General features: G+C 40.7%; 1 protein-coding gene across 1 annotated transcript in view; it reads left to right on the plus strand.

Moving 5' to 3' along the window:
* itfg1 (integrin alpha FG-GAP repeat containing 1) overlaps positions 1-23,036 on the plus strand; it is a 185,739-nt gene that overhangs the window by 160,309 nt on the left and 2,394 nt on the right. Inside the window, exons 15-17 of the mRNA XM_068317549.1 lie at positions 3,947-4,071; positions 8,681-8,763; positions 9,380-9,497. Coding sequence (XP_068173650.1) covers positions 3,947-4,071; positions 8,681-8,763; positions 9,380-9,497 — 326 coding nt within the window. The remainder of the gene's footprint in view (positions 1-3,946; positions 4,072-8,680; positions 8,764-9,379; positions 9,498-23,036) is intronic.

The raw sequence follows: 23,036 nt of genomic DNA on the forward strand, positions 1-23,036 counted from the left end.
CATGCTGATGTCTGTGTTGGCAAATCATGGTTTGCGCTGGGCGGGCATTGCGAAGCCATAGATTAATTTTAGCAGACTAACTGTAGAAAGAAAGCTAACAAAATTGTGAGATTGGGAAAGGAGCTCATGTTAAAGGAAAAGGCACCTATCAAAAGAGCTAGTGGAAAAGAAATTTTAGAGAAGTGATGGTCTTTTAGCTGACTACATGAACACAGCTTTATGTAATTACTTAAAGAGCGTTTTTGTCAGATCCCCGAAGAGCATTGTGGATGCTACATTGATTCCCATTCCAAATGGAAACCATAGCTGGATAGACTGTTCATGCTAGCCAGCTAGTTTCACTCAGAATTTGTTGCCGTTTTCTGTGTCGTTCCTGCTGTTTGGACTCTCTCCTCAAAAATATGAAAATTGTTGGAAGTGTGACACTAAAATTATGTTAACTGGGAAGTCCATGTAGTTATTTCTTCTCCTAACATAGCAGATACCTTATGCTATATTGTTCGCGTGATTCCTTCTGGCAGATGCGCCGTGATTGGTTGGGCGCCGTAATTGGTTGGGTGCTTGATTGACAGGTAGTGGGTGGAGTTGGTGACAGCGTGAAACTTTTTGAAGTGAGCTTATTCAAATATATAGGTGGGGAGATATATATATATATATATATATATATATATATATATATATATATATATATATATATATATATATGCATAACTTATTTTGTAAACACCAATCAGAACCAGGTGTAGTGTCAATCAAACACCTCTTCACTCTCACTTGCTTAAGTGTGCCAGCCTCCACTGTGGTGAAAGGCTTTGGTAGCGGGTCTAGAGCCAACCATGAAGGAAGGGCATGGACAAGGATCCTTAAAATTTTAATGCTGTCTGTTTTTTGACAGATGCCTTTTCCTTTACTGTCTTTCTCCAGTTAGCCTGCTAAAATTCATCTACAGCTGGACAATGCCCACCCAGCGCGATCCATGATTTGCCAACACAAAGTCGTTACGTCACCAAGTTTGTTTTTGACTTTGTTGAGTGTGCTTGGTTTATAATACCAACACAATTGTTTTCATATGTTTGGTATGTGCGTGTGTGTGTATATATATATATATATATATATATATATATATATATATATATATATATATATATATATATATATATATATATATATATATACTGTTATACAAAATCTGATCAGTGTTCTGTCTGGTAAACCAAATGTGAAGTGTTCGAAACTTGAACTAATCAATTTCAGCCAATAATGTCAGGACATATATACATCAATTATGCAATTGCAAACGCCAAAGATATGCATTTCAGGGGAATCAGCCTAATAGTGGTAAATATTTCTGTCTGGATTTAAGAGAGACATTAACCAACCGACCAGCTGAAAAGGAATGGTACCTGTCAGTCGGAAGCTTTTACAGTGGTCACAAATCTGATACATTTCCGACAGAATTTCACTTGTACACAGACACACACATGGACGCACACACACAGGCAGGCATCATAGATAAATGTCAGACACAGCAGGAGTCATTTTCAATGCCTGTTAGAAGTCAGGCCTTTGAACAAGTCAATGTCCATGAAAACTGGGCCCAGCACTTTCTGGAAAGAGTCAATATTTCTGTTTCTCTTCCCCTTTATAGATATTAAGATTAAGACTATTACACTGGCTCCTTACAGGACCACAGCCTTGTCAGGAAAATTGTATACCGAGAGCAACATCAAGCCAATGACATTCAGAAAAACCAGGGAGACAAGAGAAAATGTTCATTGGGCAGATGGTGGTAAAAATAAATGTCCTTGTTTTGACCAACCTGACCCAAGGTAATTAATTGATAGTATTGTGGATGGCTGAGATTGTTTTTTCAATCTCATATGCTTTTTAACTATGTATAATCAAGTTGAAGCAGTCATAACATGTAAATATTGCAGTGATTAGGGGATTTGACCATGTTTGGTTACTAATAGTGTTTCTAGCCTAACACCTTTGGGTCCATTTCACCTCCAGGCAGAAATGAGAGACAAGTGACCTATGTCGACTTCCAGTGAGTTGGAAAGACTTGACCCAGGCCCAGCTGAAATGGCCGATGATGAAAAGCGAAGGGTTTTTTTTTTTAGCTAAATTGAAGTTTAGACATAAATTGAAAAGTAAAGAGAAGAAAAGCTGTTCTCCTCTTAGTCTGTAATACGCAGTCCATCCGCATTAGTTCTGATCAGTGGCTGCCCCCAGGCTTTCTCTCTCTTTCTTCAATCCCTCTTGCTCTCTCCTTCCCTGTCTTTGTTTACCACATAGAGGTTGATTTATGTCGGCTGCACTTGGCAGAGTTGGGTGGCGTGGGCGAGATACAGCAGCTGAAGGGGAGAGAGAAGGGAGACAAACTGGAGAGAGGAGAGTAACGAGAGGTGAAATGAGCAAGGCCAAATCAGAGTGATGTGTTGTGGGAGAGGAGGGAGAAATGAGCAACGTAAGAGAACCGGGAGACATGAAGTTGTATTAGAATAGTAAGGAAGGGGGTTATGGAAGGAGATGCGTGGAGGTGTTGGATTGGCCTCAGGGATCTCAGTATGATTTGTATCTTTTATGATGCTTCTTCATGTTAGAACACAAGGTTTTCTTCTCCAGTCCCTCTAGCTCAATCCCTGTCGATGTATGTTTGTTCGTCATCTTGTACAGTCACGGCCAGGTTAAAGATAATTACTTTGTATTACATAAAACCTGCAGTGGTTACATGTGTCTCTGACCAATACTATGCATTGATCAAAAAGTCATGAATGAAATGTACAAAACCTTATGAACAACACACTGGGATGGATGGGAGGGTGGAAGGAAGGAAGGAAGGAAGGAAGGAAGGAAGGAAGGAAGGAAGGGAGGGAGGGAGGGATGAAGTACACACACAATGCTGTAGACGCTAACATTTGCATGCTAACACTCAATGTCAATGTTAATGTGCTGAAGTGTGGCATTCCAACTTTCTGTTGCGTTTACGCCTTCCGTCCACACGACAACGCAGATATCTGGAACGAAAGCGCAACTTTTTAAAAACGCTGGCCGAGGTGGATTTTTTTAAAAACACTGGGTCTGCGTTGTCGTGTGGACGGCCTATCCGCGACTTTTTAAAAACGCTGACGTCTTGCCTGCGACGAAAACCACTGTGACGTCATATTTATGGGCCCGTGTGTTGTGACAACAAAACACGGAGGATTCCTATTGGATAAAATTTGACTCAATACTGCCACCACATGGTTTGGCATGCTTATAGCCGTCTTCGAAAACGCACTGCTGCGTTTACGTGTGGACGGAGATTTTTTTAAAAACACTGTCGTGTGGACGGGAATCGTTTTCAATGCATTTTTAAAAAGTTACGTTTTAAAAAAAATCTGTCATTGTGCCTTAGCATGTAGGCATTGTTAATGGCACTTTAGAAATATAAATATTTTTTCTTATATTCAATCGTAAAAACAATGGGTATAAATTTGATTGAATTTCATGTAAAATGCTATGATAGTCCATATCTTAGCTATAGAGATCAAAATATCAACATTTTGAACTGGACAGAAAAATTCAGGGGATCACTACGTTCACAACATTGTATCAAGCCCCTGAGGATTAATCCTTAGGGCATCATAAATGTCTTTAGAAAATGTCATGGTAATCCATTTGTTTGTTTTTGGTATATTTCATTAAATATCTGTCTCAAGGGGTCACTAGATGACATTTCATGCAAAATAAGTCAAAAGGATTCATCCTCTGGAGAGTATTACTGAATGTATATATCATCTTGACAATCCATGCAATAGCACTTGGGAAAAATGTGTCTAAACCTCTGTGAGTAGTAACCTCTAATATAGGGCTCATTAGTTAGCCTGATGTGGTTGTGTTAAGAAAGCAGATTGTTATTGTGACATTTAATTTTTTTTTTCTCTCCCTCTCCTCCCCTTAGCCGGTCAATTGAGCCAATCAGCTCACTTCTCCCTCCAGCTGCCTTACACTGTCCTGGGTCTCGGACGCAGTGCAAACTTCCTCGACCACCTTTTCGTCGGCATCCCCCGGCAGTCTGGAGTGACGGTGAGGAAATATGAGAAGGTTACCACAACACAGCACTCTACTTGGAACAGCCACAGGCTGCGTAGTCAGAATGTTACAGCAGATATGATAAAGGAAGATGTGTTGAGCATTTCAATCCCACTCAACCATTGGGGTGCAAATGGCATCCAAACAGTTGTTTCCTAAAAAGTGCCACATGTCTAATTAAGGCATTACTGAGTAGCTTCACGTGTCCTGTACATAACAGTGTTTGGCATGCATGGCTGAGACATTCCATGTCACTGCAATGGGTCTCAGATAAAAAGAGAGCAAGAGATGAACAAAAATAGCCTCAGGATCATGATGTTAAGAACCAGGAGTTTTTCCAAGTATCAAATGCTGGACTAGTTCATTGTCAGTGTAATATAGGTACTTTTAAAGTCGTAAGCGTAGAGTCAAATTGCCCTTTTTCTTCCATAGCTCAGACTAGATATCATGATGAGGTTTTTGTAGCACATTTCTGAGACTTGTTAGAAGGGTCTCTTGTGAAGACTCAGAGGAAACATTTTCCTCCATAGAGTTTCTCGAAAAAGTGGAAATGCCAAGCAGAGATTACTACGTCTATATAGTCTTACATAACAACATTTAATGATGTTACATTTCCAGTGGAGTGGGGTGGAGGGTGTGTGATCAACCTCATTTGTCAGTCTATTAGTATACAAGATAAAATTCATTCATTCATTCATCTTCTACCGCTTTGTCCGCTATCGTTTGTCGCGAGGAGCTGGAGCCTATCCCAGCTGGCTTAGGCGTGAGGTGGGGAAAACTCTAGATGCGACTCCAGGTGCGACTCCAGGTGCGATGCCAGTGCGACGCGGAGCCACACAGAGACACAGACAAGCATGCACACACACAGTCACACCTACAGTCTTTTTGAAGCCGGCTAATTAACCTGAAGCACATGTTTTTGGAGGTGGGATAAAGCCGGAGAACCTGGCGTGAACCCACACAGATATGGAGAGAACATGTAAACTCCGCACAGAATGGGATGAGAACCCAGGCAACAGCGATACCCACTGCACCACCGTGCCGCCCATGTAAAGGGGGACGACACCTTGCTCAATGGCGCCTCGACAGTGCTCGGGAGGTGAGCTGACACCTCCACTGTCAGCTCATAATCTGGGTACAACATTTCTTTAAAGATTAAAGCTCATTCATCTTTAATAAAAAATAAATGGATAGGGAATATTTTTGTTTGTTTCACTTTGTTTTTTTGGATTTTTTTTCCCATTACCAATAGGTTGCAGGTGTGCATTAAGCACTGATTATTTGGTAACTTGTTTTTGTATCAGTTGGCCAAATGTTCATGTCTTCAAACTGTTCACAGGAGTTTATAAGGAACCTTTAGTAATTAATTTTCCTTGTAACAAAGGATGTACATACATCACAATGTAATAATACAAGAACAAATTAGATCAGTTTTTCTTTCACTCCATTGAATTCACTCTGTAGACCTTATTTTTGGGAAATAAACCCTAAATAGTGAGAGCATATTTCTCTGTGTTATAACAGTTATTTCTAGTCCTTATCACCATTAGAATGCATCTGAAAGCGCACGGAGTATTGATCGGGCAGCAAATCCACTGAGTAAAGAGAAGAAGAGAGAGTGGCAGTCAAAAATATCTAGCACACATCACCTTTAAGATTGATAAAGGTTCAGCATGCACCTCGCTGCAACAGAAACTTTGAGCTTCAAATATATCTTTGTTCCACAACCCTGAGAGTAGATGGTGATCAAATGCATGCCTTCCATCATTCTACAAGGCTGTGTTGTATCAATATTCTAAATAATTGATTGGGTTTTTGTTCTAAATCTTTCCTTCAGCCACATTTCTACACTGCACCACGTAAAATGTCAGCACTCGTCAGTTCAGCTCTCTCACTGTCTCACTGCATCCATCTTTCCTGTCTCTCTTTCCCACAAATGGCTCTTGTCACACTGAATATAAGGTATGACAGAGACCGTCATCCCCCCCCCCCATGTGGTACCAAATTCTTTGTCAGGCAACTGATTAGCATTGTAGATGTGTTGGTCTGCGACTTAGAAGCTGTAGTGCACCAAGAACATTCATCTCAAGCTACAGACTTTCTTTTTACAGCCAAAGTGCTTTTTTCCAGCCATTTTTCCTCCTCCTCACCCATTCCCTCTACTAAGTGGATTAATGAATGCTTAAAGATACAGCCAATTCTGCTTGTTTTTGTTTTTGTTTTGTTTTGTTTGTGTTTTGTTTTTGTTACCCAGAGCAACTAGGGAATGGGATAATAAAATGAAATCTACCTGTAATGAGGCGGTGGTTAACATATCCTGACCACTGCAGCACACAGACCAGTCAACATAACGTACGGATCATTCTGTTTATAAAGTCCCTTTATCCCTGTACTATTTTGAAATACATTCCTTTGTTTTTCTGTCCTGCTTGCATCCTTTCACCTTCTCCCAGACTGAGCTCTTTACAATTTTCCTCCCTACAATGATTCTCTACCTGCTGTTTCACATAAGGACGTGCTTTGTAAAAATCTACTTGGAAATATTGTATCTTCTGTCCAATCACTCCTCTTTTATCCACCCCTCCCAGTCTTTTTCTTTTGAGTCTCTTTCCTACTGTTCACTTATCTTCCACCCAGGGGATTCCCTTTGCCGCTCAAAGTGGTTTGCTTCACTAATCAGTCCCCTGCTTGTCACTCTCGCCTTCTCTCCATCTCCCTCACCCTCCATCTCTGTATCCATCTCTCTCGCTCTCTCGTAGTGTGCCATTTTCCTTGCCTTTGAATCAGAGTATCTCTCTTTCTCCCTGGCGAGTAGCGAACACTTTACTCTTCCAAACAGCCAGATCCGATCTGCTCTCAGGCAGCAGTCGTGGAGGCTGATTCGTCTCCAGCTCTGCTCCCCTGCCAGTTGCCGTACTGATGGCAGCTCTTTCCAAGAGCTAAGTGACAATGGCTGGCGGCAAGAATGTGCTCGTTATGTAAAAAGCAATGCTGTTGTTGCATGCTTATTCAAAATAGCTGTGAAAGCTGTTACTTCCTCTGAATTGACGAAGAAACTGAGCAGTCACTCCAAGATTCTGCCAAATGCAGAATTAGAAATGCTAATTCATCACAGATATGAAATAACGGATATTATAGCTGAACTTTTAACCTCTAATGATCCCAAGCCTGAACTCAAAATGACTGAAGAGGAGCTAACTCAAGATACAAGGTAATTTTGGATTCAGAAAAATGGGGAAAAAAAGAGTAACAGATTCCAGATGCTGATGAGGATTTTTTTTTCTTTCCAGAAATCAGATCTCAAACATTGTAAGGTGAAAAATCTAGATCTTGTAGATCTATGTAAATCTAATGTAAAGCAAAGTGCTGAAAGTAAATATTTTTAATTCTGATAGTTTAGCTCTGTATCTTAATCGACAGATCCTCACACCTAAACAACCATTCACAAATGACTTCTCAAAGTGTTTTTCTGAAGAACATGGATGATCCAAATCCAAATATACGTATGTAATAATTAGGTGCATGTGTTGATGACCCATCCAGGCATTATTTTTTATTGCAGAGCAAACAGACAGAAAATGTTTTGTCTATAAACCATAAACGTGAAGAATACATCTCAGTACTCATACATTTAGATAAAGATTTTATTTCAATTTTTACATTATTTTTGTTATTATTTTTGTTATTATTATTATTTATGTTCAGTTTGGTGTACCTGATATGAAGGAGCCATGGAAGCTTTTGACTTTCACATGTGGTTATACTGTATGTGTTGATGTTTTCTTTTGCTAATTAAATAATCTTGTCCCATAAGATCACATTCTCAATTAATATGCACATTCCTAAATATTTTAACAAAAATCCAGTTAGTCACTATTGAATTGTGCAATAAATAATTGTTTGTAAAGGGGCTCCAGGTGTCCTTGGTTAAATTCTATGGAGTTCTCAGCAAAATAATTTTGCTTTATGTTTAGGCAACAAAATGAAGCAATTTGTTATTTTCTGTGACAAAAGATCCAAAGCATTATTCATATCAGGTCTGGAACCTCAAGTCTTATTAAATTGGGGATAGTTTTCCTGTTGCTAAGTTTCTACTTTTTTCTGTACTGTAGGCTGTCAATCAAATGTAGGTTCCGGTAGTCTTCTGTGAATTCCTTCTGAACATGTAGATCAGAGCTGCTATGACAAGTTACAAAAAAAGGGAAGATGATATATATTTCATCATGACAGAAACTGAGACTAAGACTTGTTCTGGCTGAACTCTGACACAGTCACAGAAATTCCTAATCTCAGATCCAAATATAAACACCCATATATACTCAGAAATTGTGAAAGCTGTATTGTTCCTCAATGTTGAAGATAATTTATTTCAGCAGGTAGTAGGTAGTCTGTGTCTTAAGTGCACAGCTGAAAATAGCCTCTCCGCAGTAGCTTACGAAAACCGTGAGGCCCAATTATTCTGCCCCACAGGACCTAACACACATATCACAGTGTGTGCTGTCTACCTTTGTGTCTCTCTATGGAGATCTTGCATATGTTCTTATCATAATTTAGTAATATGTCTGTGCAAACCCAGTTTATGTATGTTCTGTTTTATTTCCAGGAAATAAGGAAGCAGGAGTGGATGGCCATCATTCCCAACTCTCAGCTCATTGTCATCCCATACCCCCACAATAAACCCAGCAGGTACATAAACATTATGCTTATAGATATAATATAGTCTGGGTGCATGGCAACTGCCCGTTTGCTTGTTCACAGCGGTGTAAATTCCTGGGAAAACCACTGATGCCTGTTGTTATGGATACTCTTCTGCACTTTTTATGTCCACATCAGATGCCAGTGAATGACATGATCAACTTAATGATATCTTAACTCATTATAAGACATACAGGCACACACACACACATACCCTTTTTTTCAGCATGTGTTCCCATGTTATCATGACGTTGTTCACATTCAGCTCAAATCCCAGGAGGAGCTCCAGATGGCTATTCAACACACACTTATAAGAACCCTCCTCCACAGAGCTGCATAACACTTATGTACTCAGCATGCTTGCTAGACAGGCCAATACACACACGCCTACATATGCACCATGGGTAAAATGAGATCTAACCAGCAAAACCTGCCACCTTTTTTTCACGTACAGCTTGCAAGATGATAGATTAAGGTGGTTGGACTGCTTTACAAAAACAGGACAAAGTCTGCTTGTCAGGCTGTTGTTTTCCTGTTAAATAAAAACATTACAGATTGAAACATCATATAGGAACACTTTACTTTTTTTCCCTCTTTCTCTCCATAGTTGGAGCGCTAAGTTGTACCTGACTCCAAGCAACAGCGTGTTACTGACAGCCATTGCACTGATAGGGGTGTGTGTCTTCATCCTGGTCATTATTGGAATTCTCCATTGGAAAGAGAAGGTCAGAACACACACATATAACGATGTAGTTAATGCTGGCCTGTTCGCGGTGATTTACTGCTTTAGTGGGTGTGGAGGGGAGAGCAGATTGGCCACAACCAGCAGCAGATGGCTCTCGCTGTCCCTGCCCTGCAGTCCTCTAGACTCCCACTGAGACACACTCACTCTTTGTCTCTGTCTGGTGGGACAAAACCTAAAGGGATGTTTTGTGATTACCTGATTCTGTGTTTTTATCCATGTTGATCTGCTGTTCCTTCATGCACTAAAACAGGATATGCACATCCTCTTATGTTATTGTGTGTCAACTCCTGCTGGACTGGTTGTTGGTTCAGTGACACGCAGACTGGTCAAGGGCACACAGACAATTATTTAGTGATAAACTGACTATTTTTGTTTTCCTTTCATTGTTTCTTTTTCCTTTATTACCATTATTTTAATTACTTGTACCAGGCTGAGCGGTGCAGTACGTTTTTGGCATTTTCTCAAAGCCATCTGTCATACAAGTGTGTGCCTTGCGTGCACCTGTGTGTTTCTACACACAGGATAACATGTGTACATTTTTACACACAGAGAAGCACTCTAATTGCCCTCATTTTGGGCTACGTGGGTGTGAACATTAGTTTCATCTAATCCAAGCTGCTCTGAAAAAAATGTGTGGTGCCTGGAAAGAGCATGGATGGAAGGAGACGTGTGTGAGCCGAGTGAAGGTAATGTGGGCCAGGTGAGGGTTGAGAGACAAGAGAGGGAGTAGAAGACATGGTAAATTTTACAGCCGCTGGCACTGATCTTCCCACAAAGTCAAATATAAAACATTCACACAGGAAAAATGTTTTGAAAATATAAAGAACCAAAGATTCTGAATTTGATCACTGTCAGGGCCCGCGAGGCCTTAGCATACCTAGAAAAGGGTTTTTTTTTGTAAATATCTTCATATCATAGGATAGGGGCAGCAGTAGCTCAGTCCACAAAGTCTTGATCTGGGGACTGGAGGGTTGCGGTTCAAGACCCGGACAAAAATTTTTGAATGTCAACTGATAGTTGGAGGTGCCAGTTCACCTCCCGAGTACTGCCGAGGGGCCCTTGAGCAAGGGGCCCTTGAGCAAGGTGCCGTTCTCTTTATGTTATTCATTTGGGGCACACCTGGAAGGAGCTGCCTGTCACTCTACCTCCCCATCACTTGCATGCCTACAGCCCTGTGTGTGTGTGTGTGTGTGTGTGTGTGTGTGTGTGTGTGTGCGTGCGTGCGTGCGTGCATGCGTGCGTGCGTGTGTTACGAGCCTGCACCCACTATACATGTATATATATTACTAACCACCAGTGTGTGTGAGTGTGTGATAGAGAAGTACAGAGAAGGCCAAACGGAGCAGCATTGTGTTTTTGTAGATCTGGAGAAAGCTTACGACAGGGTGCCCAGAGAGGAACTGTGGTATTGTATGAGGAAGTCTGGAGTGGCAGAGAAGTATGTTAGAGCGGTGCAGGACATGTATGAGGACTGTAAGACAGTGGTGAGGTGTGCTGTAGGTGTTGTGGTGTAATGTTAATAATGCATGCAACCTGAGAGGTCATAAGGCGGACCTTAGGGGGTACTTCCGGGTTGGGACTCCGAAATGAAAGTTGCTGTATTGAGTTGTATGTCTGGTCATCTTAATCAGTAAAAGATTGTAACGCAAGCCTGAAGGTAGTCTTCATTGTTTCCGGTAAAAGAACCCTACACAACGCAACAGGTGTGACAGAGGAGTTCAAGGTGGAGGTGGAACTGCATCAGGGATCAGCTCTTAGCCCCTTCTTGACAGGCTGACAGACGAGGTTAGACAGGAATCTCCATGGACTATGATGTTTGCAGATGACACTGTGAGCTGCACTGAGAGCAGGGAACAGGTGGAGGAGAAGCTAGAGAGGTGGAGGTTTGTCCTGGAAAGTAGAGGAATGAAGGTTAGCCGCAGTAAAACAGAGTACATGTGTGTGAATGAGAGGGACCCAAGTGGAAGAGTGAGGTTAGAGGGAGAAGAGATCAAAAAGGTGGAAGATTTTAAGTACTTAGGGTCAACAGTCCAGAGCAATGGAGAGTGTGAAAAGAGGTGAAGAAGTGTGTACAGGCAGGATGGAACGGGTGGAGAAAAGTGTCAGGTGTTAGAAAAGTTTCAGCTAAAATGAAAGGAAAGGTGTACAAAACTGCAGTGAGACCAGCAATGTTGTGTGGTGTAGAGACAGTGTCACTGAGGAAAAGACAGGAGACAGAGCTGGAGGTAGCAGAGATGAAGATGCTGAGGTTCCCTTTGGGAGTGACCAGGATGGATAGGATCAGGAATGAGTACATCAGAGGGACAGCACATGTTAGAGGTTTTGGAGATAAAGTCAGAGAGGCCAGACTGAGATGGTTTGGACAGGTCCAGAGGAGAGATGGTGAATATATTGGTAGAAGGATGCTGAGTTTTGAACTGCCAGGCAGGAGGCCTAGAGGAAGACCAAAGAGGAGGTTTATGGATGTAGTGAAAGAGGACATGAAAGTAGTTGGTGTGACAGAAGAGGATGCAGAAGACAGGGTTAGATGGAGGCAACTGATTTGCTTTGGCAACCGCTGAAGGGAAAAGCCAAAAGGAAAATGAAGATTTTAGTTAGCTTGAGTTGTCTATGAAATCTTTCTGAGGCCTTCAGAATCAACAGAGCTGGCTGTTGTGTGCAATAATGCCAAGTCTCAAGTCTGTGATACCAAGGTAAGTTAGAATGTTATGCTGTACTTGACATGTACGTGTCATGTGATTGGATAAGCACTCATTAGAGCCTGAAATGAATGCTTTGTTTTGTAATCGTCTCGTTGGTGTCTTATATGAAACAATGACAGTGTTGAGTTAATTTTACAAACTAGTTTAAGCTCACAAGTACTTTTGGACTTCTCGACTGATTAAAACTTTGTTGATTTATCTCTTAAAATCACCACTTATTTTCTAATTTTGACAGTATCCATGAGCTTAGTTTCTAACTATTAATTATGAATGTAAGCTCATTGATTCTGAATGGATTCTCAAACCACGGTGACATATTCTGTATTATGGTAATGTATATGGTATAATGAGGCGTATAATATTTAGGTAGGACAAAACTGAAGGCCTAGGCATGAAATACACGGCCTGCCACTGCTATACTATCATAAGCCTGCTTTACTGTTACATCAGAATTAAAAACATGCAAAATAATGCTGTATCTGAAAATGAGAAAATTTAAAGTCCAAATGCATTGTTGGGTTTCTACCAAATATAATTGATTCCTTCGATTTCTTTTCTCCCGATGATTGTATAGATGGACATGCCAATCCGTGTCAAAGAATAATTAATACACCAAATTACTTTTGTCTTTCCTGGGTTCTAATGGAAATTGTCCCAGCTGGCTACAGGTGAAACGCAGACACTGGACGAGTTGCCAGCCCATCGCAGCACTGCACTTAGACTCAGGTTCATATTCACATCTTTTGGGACAATTTACTCTGTCCAATTCACCTAAGTTGCATGTTCTTGGAGATGGGACAAAGCTGGAGAACCTAGGGGGAACCCACGCAGGCATAGGAAGAACAAGCAACTCCACACAGAAATGCCCCAGGTGGAATGAAACCCAGTACGTTCTTTATGTCAGCTACTCATTGCTCCATCATGCAGCCCTTGATTTCACAGATGTTTCTTAATAGAGTGACAATGGTTTTGTCTATGGATCGGGATAAGATCAAAATTGTAGTTCTAAGTGGGCCAAATATTATTCTGTAAATATTTAAAATTGTTATTCAAAGTGCTTCTCTTAACAAACCTACAACAGCCATAAATCATGGCCATTTTTTCCCCTGTTAAAAGGGTTTTGAGGGGAGTTGTTCCTTATCCGATGTGAGGGTCGTACTGCTCACAGTGCACAAAGGTCAGAGGGACATCGTCCATGTGCAGATTGTAAAGCCCTTTGAGACATTGTTTGTGAATCTGGGCTATATAAGAATAAATAAACTTGAAACTTGAATGGGGCTCCCCTTTGGGTAAAACCATAGAAAAGTTTCACTATCCGTTGATTTATGCTTTGTTAAGCGATTACTAATTAGAACTCCAGTCTCATCTAAGTTTAATAAAAGACAAATTAAATGAATTCAGTCTGGCTGCTGTAATTTTGAGTCCACTCAAACATCTGGTAACCCTGCGGATGTCGTATGAATAGAACTACTTCTATCGCAAAGTCTTGTTTGTCAGGTTTTTCTGTATTAAACCGTTTTAAAGTATTTGTGTATTGTACTTTTGAAAAAAAAAAGTGCGTAATGTATTCTTTTATTTATTGATGATAAATAGGAAAATTAGGCATTTAATTCCCTAAGTGTTTTTGTTGTTCACAATGTATTTGAACAAAGGATAATTTATGGTATATATTAAATCATGTGGCCTTTTTTCAAAACTGTAGTGCCAGCCACAAAAAACTAAATAAACTGTTGGTTTGTATACATAGCTGAATAAGAAAGTGTGTATGGATGTTGGACTCACAAACACTGTTTTAGAAAATTCCTGTAATCACAGACACACACAGATACACACATAATAATGGTCTGATAACCAAATTTAAGAGCAGTCCTCATAAACAGCCTATCTTAAATTAAGCCCATGACTGTTTAGGTAACCTGTGCAGTATTTCTGTGTTAACAGGGGGTACTCAAATCCATCATGAAATATTTGCTCCCACATGCTTTATGGCACAAAGAAATGTAGATAAAATTATTGAGTTTATGGCTGGAGTCATGTAAGTGTGAAAGCAATTTACACCTCTATTTTGAGGTAAAATATCTGAAGTGCTTTACTGTCTTTTTATGGGAACCAGAGAACTAAGCAGTGCTTTAACACCTTTATTGCTTGTAAAAATGATGTATTAGCTGATTATGTTCATAATTCATCATTCCTCTTTTTTGTCGTGTCTTTAGCTCTTTAAGGAGAATCTTATATTTCACTTGCTGTACTTTATGCCCTTTTGGCGATACAGTATCTCATGCTAATGACTAGAATGGTAGTGGGGGGAAAAAAATCACTCATGTCACTGCCCATTTGTCTGGATTTGTACCAAAACTCAATGGGATCTCTCCTTATCAGTTATTTTTCTATTAGCTTGAACCTGTGATGTTTTTTTTTTCTTTTATCATGTAGTATTTTTTCCTAAGCCACACATAATATAACCATGAACAAAATTGTTACCATTTCTACAGTAAGTAGTTGAACGGTGTTGGCTTTAGCAGGTTTATCTTGATGTAGGAAGGACAAATCGGATCTCCAGTCTCACCACAGTGTAGCATCATGTTTAGACTGCCAGCATTAGAAAACACATGGAATTACCCTCAGGAAACCCAGCTGGCCTTGAATTACAGACACACATGGACAAACAGACTCACGGTGTATACCTGTGAATCCCTTGTTCTGGTGACAAAACCACCTTAATGCCTCACTTTTTCTGGCAGGCCTTCCAGTGAGATCAGGCTGCTGAATGACATTTGACATTTCCGTGCTTTTGCATTGCTGCCTGTGGTATTTTCTCTTCTCATAATAAAGTCAGCTAGAGGGCAAGAGCACAGGGGTGAAGAGTTCCATCCTGCCTAACAAGCTCACAGGGCTTTTACACATCTCCCCTGAACTTCTACTCAATGCAGTACGAGCTCAAGGAAGGGATATTAAACATATCCAGGGCTTGCGCTAGCCATTCGCCACTTCGCCATAGGCGAAGTAAATTCCAGATTGGCTACAAAGTTTTTAGACTGTGTAGCCACAGTGGCATCCTATTTTTAAGGAAAAAAGGCTAAAACTCACAACTTTTTCGCTCGCTAGTGGCACTCGCTGTTTCCGCTAGCGAGCAGCGCTAGCGCTGCTACTTTTGCTAGTAAACGGCGCTAGCACTGCTATTTCCGCATGCCGATGGAATTTAGCCGAAGCATGCCAACGGAAATAGCCGAAGTGACCCGAACGCTCCCGATCATTAAATATGTACTCGGGTCATGACCTCCTCTCGTCCAATGAAAAACAAAAATATTGTTTTTTTACAAGCTGAACACGCGAATTGGTGTAAGACAAGGTGAGGACGATCGATCAAAAGAATCCAGTGTTTTATAGTAGAGTTTGTGTTAAAGTCCTCATTAATAAACAAATGGTGAATGCTGAGAGGGGGTAGGAGTAGTGACAGACTGATCAGTAGGTAAATGAAAGATATTATCAATACTTGTTTGCAGTCTTAGACTTTTGTTCCCTATGACCGGCAGGAATAACCAGCAATGCATGTAAATATGTATTCACCTCGCTTGCTATTTTTCATGCCTTTTTAAATTGAAATGAAAAATCATGTTATTGAATTTAAAAAAAAATATATATATGGCATACCAATGGTGTTGGTGGTGGTCAAAGTTGAAATGTCTTCTAGCCCTAAGTAAAACTTACAAGTAAACATTGAGTAATATTTTGTATGACTGTATCGTCACATAGTGAATGGAAGTTTTCAATTGTTGAATCTCACATTTATACCTGCATAAAGTAGGACAGAAATAAAGATAGTTTAGCTTGAACTGTTGACTTTAGTGTATATTTGTAGGTAAACTAAACAGAAGATTTTGCCCTCAGAATGCAGGAAAACAACCCCATTTTCTAAAAAATTTCCCGGGGGAGGCCCCCCGAACCCCCCGCGACGAGCGTTGGCCGTACGCCCGGGCGCCACTGTCTTTGACACAGAGTGTGGCTTTTTGTGGCTTGCTCAATTCTTTTACACTGAGCCACAGTGGCTTAGTCATACTAGCTCCTAGTGCAAGCTCAGATATCCATATGAAAACAAGTTGTGAGTTTAAGGAACAAGTTAAGAGAAAGATTTGTAGCAAAGCAGAGTGTAACCAGTCTCTTTACCCAAGATGCATCCTCCTCATCCACAACATGTGGACTAGAATTAACTCGTTGACATTCAAGTCCAGTGAGACGATACCCTGCCTTACTGTTTCCATCTGATTTCAGACACAGACACAGCGCCTTGTCATTAACACCTTCAAAGGCACACAAATCAATGACTATTCAAACCTCCCAATAACAAATTGGTGGAATCCCCTTGATAGTCAATTAGAACAGGCTTCAAGAGTAGCTCAGTGAAGTGGATCGGCTACCCAAACGAAAAAACACTCCATCAGTCCATCTGCTCCTTAAGAATATGCTGCCCTAAAAAGAGAATAAAGCACATCAGTCAATATGAAGCACTGAAATTTTGGATGCTAGAGGAAAGCTTTAATTCAAATCAGAACTGGCAGGATAAGTAGTGCAATCAGTGTGTTGCTGCCTATCTTTGGGGTGCAACAAATTTGTCAACATCAGTGAAGGGCTGGTTGTATAAAAGGGGAGCATTTACTCATAAAGTCTCTCTGATGTACTGTGTCCTGTCCATGCAGAAACAGAATCTGCTCTAGTGCAGCATCTAGATAAGTGTGAAGACAATGACAGGAGACACTTGAAAATTGATGTCTCCCTACCCCCATTCTCACATCTTTGCTGATCTCATACAACACATCTGAATGCTTTATTGATGTGCTGTCACCAGTCCACATGAGATGGAAGCTTTTTCCTATTTGCTGCTACTGCTGTTACATGGCAAACAATATGATGATGTTTCAGTCTTCAATCCTGGCCCCAGTAAAGCTCATTACAGTGTAGTGTGTAATGTACAGTGTAAGTGATGTTCATGCTATTTCTGTTACATTCAACAGGAGGAAAAACTGTCATGAATTTTGAGTTAAACACTGAGCCACTCGCTTTAAACCTTAAACTGAATACATCATTGAGTGCTGTCACCAGAGGTTGCATAAAAAACATGTCATCTGAAATGTGATGCATTGTAATAAATGAAACTACTCATACAAAATAGGTGAAACTGCCCCCACGTGCCTCAACCATATTAAAGGTTCACACTTTATGAGCCTTCTTCCAGCAAAATCTTCAATCGTGACTGTAAGCATGTGGCTCCCATCTTAATAAAACCATCATCCAAAGCAAATACTGATCTTCTTGTGTAATTCCAGTGCGGAATTCTGTCCTTGCGCTCCAGTATTTTCACTGCAGCACAGCAGTGAGGCAGAATTCTGCATTTAGATGACTAACTGTAAGAGGAGCAGCTAGACTGATCATCTCAGACCATCTTGAGATGCCACATTTGTTTATGTCAATACCATATTGAGATCAAAAAATGTCACCCTGCTCTGCTTACGTACCATGTTCAGAATTTAAAGCAGCCAGGTGTTACTCACTGATTCAGTTCTGTTGACTTTACTTGCTCTACGGAATCCAGCTTGTAATTCTGTATCTAATTTTTACTCTTTACTCCGCATTTATGTATGGCCTTTCATCTCCTACGGGTACTTGTGTTTTGATGACACCTTGTACATCTGTCAGATTGTTGTCAGCTCCGCTCTCGGGCCACCGCCTCTGGCCATCACACCTGCTGATGTGTCTGCAGGCCCAGATGGTGATAATATACTGTTGGCTCTAAATACAGCACAGTGGGCCCGTTTCACGAAGGCGGGGTTAACCAACCTTGAGCTAAACCTGTGGTTCTGGGTTGACTTACCCTAAACTTGGAAAACCAGGGAATTTGGTTTCACAAACGCTTTTCAGGGTTAGTTTTGTTAAGTAGACCCGCAGTTTAACAGGCGCGACAACTCTTTAAAAAGTCATTATCAGTGGAGCCCCGATTCGACGATTCACCACGATGACGGACGAGACACGCACCGCAACGCTAAACGGCAGTCGGAGTAAATTTTATTCATGCAGATGAAGACTTGAGGACATTTTCTGAAGAAAGAGCAACAGCGTTGCAGCTGCAAACAAGAGGGGGATGATGTGGGAGGAAACTGCAGCTCTAGTCAATGCGTAAGTTTAAACGTAGCCCGTTGAAATCACGGTAAAGTTACGTAGGTAAACGGTTTGAATAATAGTCTATTAATTTATTTTATTTAGTTGCAATCTAGCGGGGAAGAAGCGCACATGTCAGCAGCTGAGAATGAAGTATAAAACCATCATTCACACAGGTCAGACTTCTGCATCATCTCATTAAGGTTCCTCCTTATCCTCATTATGTTTGATATTGCACAGTAAATATAGTGGACGTTTGACTGTTCAGTTGTTTTATCGCCAACATAATACTCTTGTCTCACACATAAATGTGTTCTCATCTATATCAACATCTATTAATTTAATTTAAACGTTTTCTCCTCCTTTTCCTTTCGGCTTTTCCCTTCAGGGGTCGCCACAGCGAATCAATTGCCTCCATCTAACCCTGTCTTCTGCATCCTCCTCACACCAACTACCTTCATGTCTTCTTTCATTACATCCATAAACCTGCTCTTCGGTCTTCCCCTAGGCCTCATGCCTGGCAATTCAAAACTCAGCATCCTTCTACAAATATATTCACTATCTCTCCTCTGGACATGTCCAAACCATCTCCGTCTGGCCTCTCTGACTTTATCTCCAAAACCTCTAACATGTGCTGTCCCTCTGATGTACTCATTCCTGATCCTTTCCTTCCTGGTCACTCCCAAAGAGAACCTCAGCATCTTCATCTCTGCTACCTCCAGCTCTGTCTCCTGTCTTTTCCTCAGTGACACTGTCTCTAGACCAAACAACATCGCTGGTCTCACCACAGTTTTGTACACCTTTCCTTTCATTTTAGCTACAACTCTTCTATCACACATCACACCTGACCCTTTTCTCCACCCGTTCCATCCTACCTGTACACGCTTCTTCACCTCTTTTCACACTCTCCATTGCTCTGGATTGTTGACCCTAAGTACTTAAAATCCTCCACCTTCTTGAACCCCTCTCCCTGTAACCTCACTCTTCCACTTGGGTCCCTCTCATTCACACACACGTACTCTGTCTTACTGCAGCTAACCTTCATTCCTCTCCTTTCCAGGACAAACCTCCACCTCTCTAGCTTCTCCTCCACCTGTTCCCTGCTCTCACTGCAGATCACAAAGCCCTCTGCAAACATCATAGTCCATGGAGATTCCTGTCTAACCTCGTCTGTCAGCCTGTCAATCACCATAGCGGACAAGAAGGGGCTCAGAGCTGATCCCTGATGCAGTCCCACCTCCACCTTGAACTCCTCTGTCACACCTACAGCACACCTCACCACTGTCTTACAGTCCTCATACATATCCTGCACTGCCCTAACATACTTCTCTGCCACTCCAGACTTCCTCATACAATACCACAGTTCCTCTCTGGGCACCCTGTCATAAGCTTTCTCCAGATCTACAAAAACACAATGCAGCTCTGTTTGGCCTTCTCTGTGCTTCTCTATCAACATCTTCAAAGCAAATACTGCATCTGTAGTACTCTTTTTTGGCATGAAACCATACTGCTGCTCACAAATGTTCACTTCTGCCCTTAGTCTAGCTTCCACTACTCTTTCCCATAACTTCATTGGATGGCTCATCAGCTTTATTCCTCTGTAGTTGTTAATTTAAATGTTTTAATGTTATGTAAATAAAACAGTAAATTGGCATATGCACTTTACAAAAACAGTTGAGAAGAGGATATATAATATCAAGAGCTGACATGTAGCTCCTTTGCAGGGTTTCCTTGATACAGTAATAGCCAAAACTGCTTTAGTTTTTACCTCAATAGCTGTGGCGTTGTGCTGCTTATAACTGCTTTAAGGCATCCAAGTTTTATTTTCTGTCTGTTTTAGTCACAATATATACAGTACATACATGTTACTAATTGATAAAAAGAAAAATAAATCAACAAGAAATTGAAGAAAACAAAGGTGGTCTAATATTTTATGTTACTGATAGTTTTCTTCCCACTGCTTAATATTCTGGTGGAATACAGAGTGATATATAGCCTCCACTGAAGAATTAACACTTTTTCATCCTTTTTTTAACAGAGCATGAATGGACAGTAGCATAAGGGTCCCGACTGCACAGATTATCACAGTGAAATAGACACTCAGTGAACACCCGCGGTTCATTCTGAGGAATTTCAAATGCAACTGTATGTTTTAATCTCCTCCTCATGTATTCCCAGCTATCTGTTAAAGCAGTTAACAGAAAGCAGAATTCACTTTTTTTTTTTTTTAAATACTGAAAACAGAAATGATTTACAAGAACCTCCAGATTAGGAGGGCAGACCTGGACATATAAATGCTGGAGCACAAGTTAGGGGTGAGTGACGATCATTGGTAAATCATGTTAACTATTAGAACGTTAACTGTTGAAATGATGCAAAAACTAACTTTGTATTTGTAAGAATTAAAGATGACCAAAGGAAATGTGTATTGTATGTTTTTATTGCCAGCTGAGGTGGTGATGGGGACTCTGAAATGATTCTGGCAGATGGTGTCTGTCACTGCTCTGCCATCCTGGATAGCAGGAATCATCCTGAGGTGACATAGGCCCTGGAAATGTGCTTTCAGCAGACCTATGGTCATATCCGCCCAGACTCTCATCCTGCAGTGAACCCAGCTGAAGTTCTGTTGAGTGTCTGAGTCGGAATAAAGGGTCAGCAGCCTAGATTGCCTGTCCCCCAGCAAGAAACCATCAACTTTGTCTGTAATGTGTAGTGGATTCATTAGAGTGGTTTAAAATATGGTGAGAAGTGAATTATTGTACAAATCTTTAGGTTACTGACCACATTACAGTCTTTTGCTCAGGTAAGACTCATCATACTTCGGTGAGTCAAGAAACCAACACAAAACACTTTGCCTCTACTTCAGAAATGTAGTCTGCAGCATCATACATGATCTGGATGGATGTTAGTTTATGATGGAGTCTTTAACATTTTGAGACAGTAGGCAGTCTATATGTACCTTGATGGGAATTTGGGTACCATCTATGCTGCCGATTACATTGGGAAATCCTAAAAGAAATGAAAGTTACTAATCCAATTCTGAGGTTGTAGCCGAACGTCATTAAGAGAATATAATTTCAAATTCATTTTTCAGATTTCTACATCATTCACCTGCAATCCTGTGGAGCTCCTCCTTGATGATTCTGACAGGTTTATCTCCGGGGAAATAGAAAACTGGGAGAAAAATTTCAAGGCGAAGTGCACTGAGCATCTCCCACGTTGTATAGAAAAACTACTGTTAGCAAATGAAAAATAAAAACTGAGCGGACTGCCACACATAGCGCTGCTGCAAGATGTGAGGATGGATTAGGTCGAGTGCATTTGTGCGTGTGTGTGTGTGTGTGTGTGTGATGGATCGAGAGGTGAACCTGTACCGATCATAAAGATGACTGTCTGGATATGATGGATGTCTAAGCACGATACAAAAATATTTAATTCTCTGTGAATTAACGCTGAAACTCCATCAAAGGGCTCCTCGTCAAAGTGAAATGTGATGTTTGCCCCTAAAATGCCTCTAAGACACAGAGTTTTTAATAAAACCGACCTTCGGTCAAACTCTCCGTCCAACAGAACCAGGAAATGAAGGCACGCGAGCGGCGGTGAAACGGGGAAGAGTCAGAGGAAACCCTGGGTTAGTGGAATAGAATCTGCTCCCGACCAGGTTAACTTCAGAGAGTCTGTTACTGCGGTAACAAACCCAGAGGTTCAGTTAACCTCGCTTCATGAAACGATTAGGGTTACTGCTCTAACTCTGGGTTAAGTTACCTGCCTTTGTGAAACGGAAAACCCTGATTTCAGGGTTAACTTACCCAGGTTTTGCACTAAACCCACCTTGTGAAACGGGCCCATTAAAGCCCTTATCCTGGGAAGGTCCTCTCACTTTTACCAGACATGTCTGAGTGTTTTTCTGTTTTTACAAAACAAAGGATTTGCTAAAATATATAATGGAGGTGATTTATTTTCTACTTAATGGTACTTTCATTGGACATTAAAATGTTAGCCATCAGATTAGACATCTAATTAAACACGTGTTTTCGTATATTTCCAAATTACATTACAGTAAAGGGTCAACCCTGTTTTACTTTTCCTTGTTTTCCGCCAAAGTACTTTTTAACTCACTAATTAGTACAGTATTGAGAAATCACAAGCCCATGGGTCTTAAATCACCAATTCACTGGAGGTTAATTTAATCAACCCATGTGGCCATGTTTAATCGATGACTATGCAGACTTGACCTGATACACATTATTTATTTATTGGAAGAAACCACTGATTCAGCGTAAACATATTGCTGAACAACCACATGTAAGGTTGCATGTCCACGTTCGAGTTGTTTTGTTACAGTGAGTATATTCACATATATGGCTGCATTCTTTTTGCACCTGGTTTTGATTCAGTTGAATCTGAAAATGCCTTATACAGTGGTACCTCTACTAACGAAATTAATTGGTTCTGGAAGAAATTTCGTAAGTAGAAAATTTCGTAAGTAGAGACGCATTTTCCATGCAAATGCCCTAATCCGTTCCAAGCCTCCCAAAATTCAGACATAAATGTTTTATAAAGCATAAAAATGCATCAAAACACGTAACAAATACATGTTACAATTAGATTATTACACAATAAATGAGAGTTGTGCATAATGTAAAAAACATAGCATAAAGAATAAA

Source organism: Antennarius striatus, chromosome 1, assembly GCF_040054535.1.
Source record: "Antennarius striatus isolate MH-2024 chromosome 1, ASM4005453v1, whole genome shotgun sequence".
NCBI classification, from domain to species: domain Eukaryota; kingdom Metazoa; phylum Chordata; class Actinopteri; order Lophiiformes; family Antennariidae; genus Antennarius; species Antennarius striatus.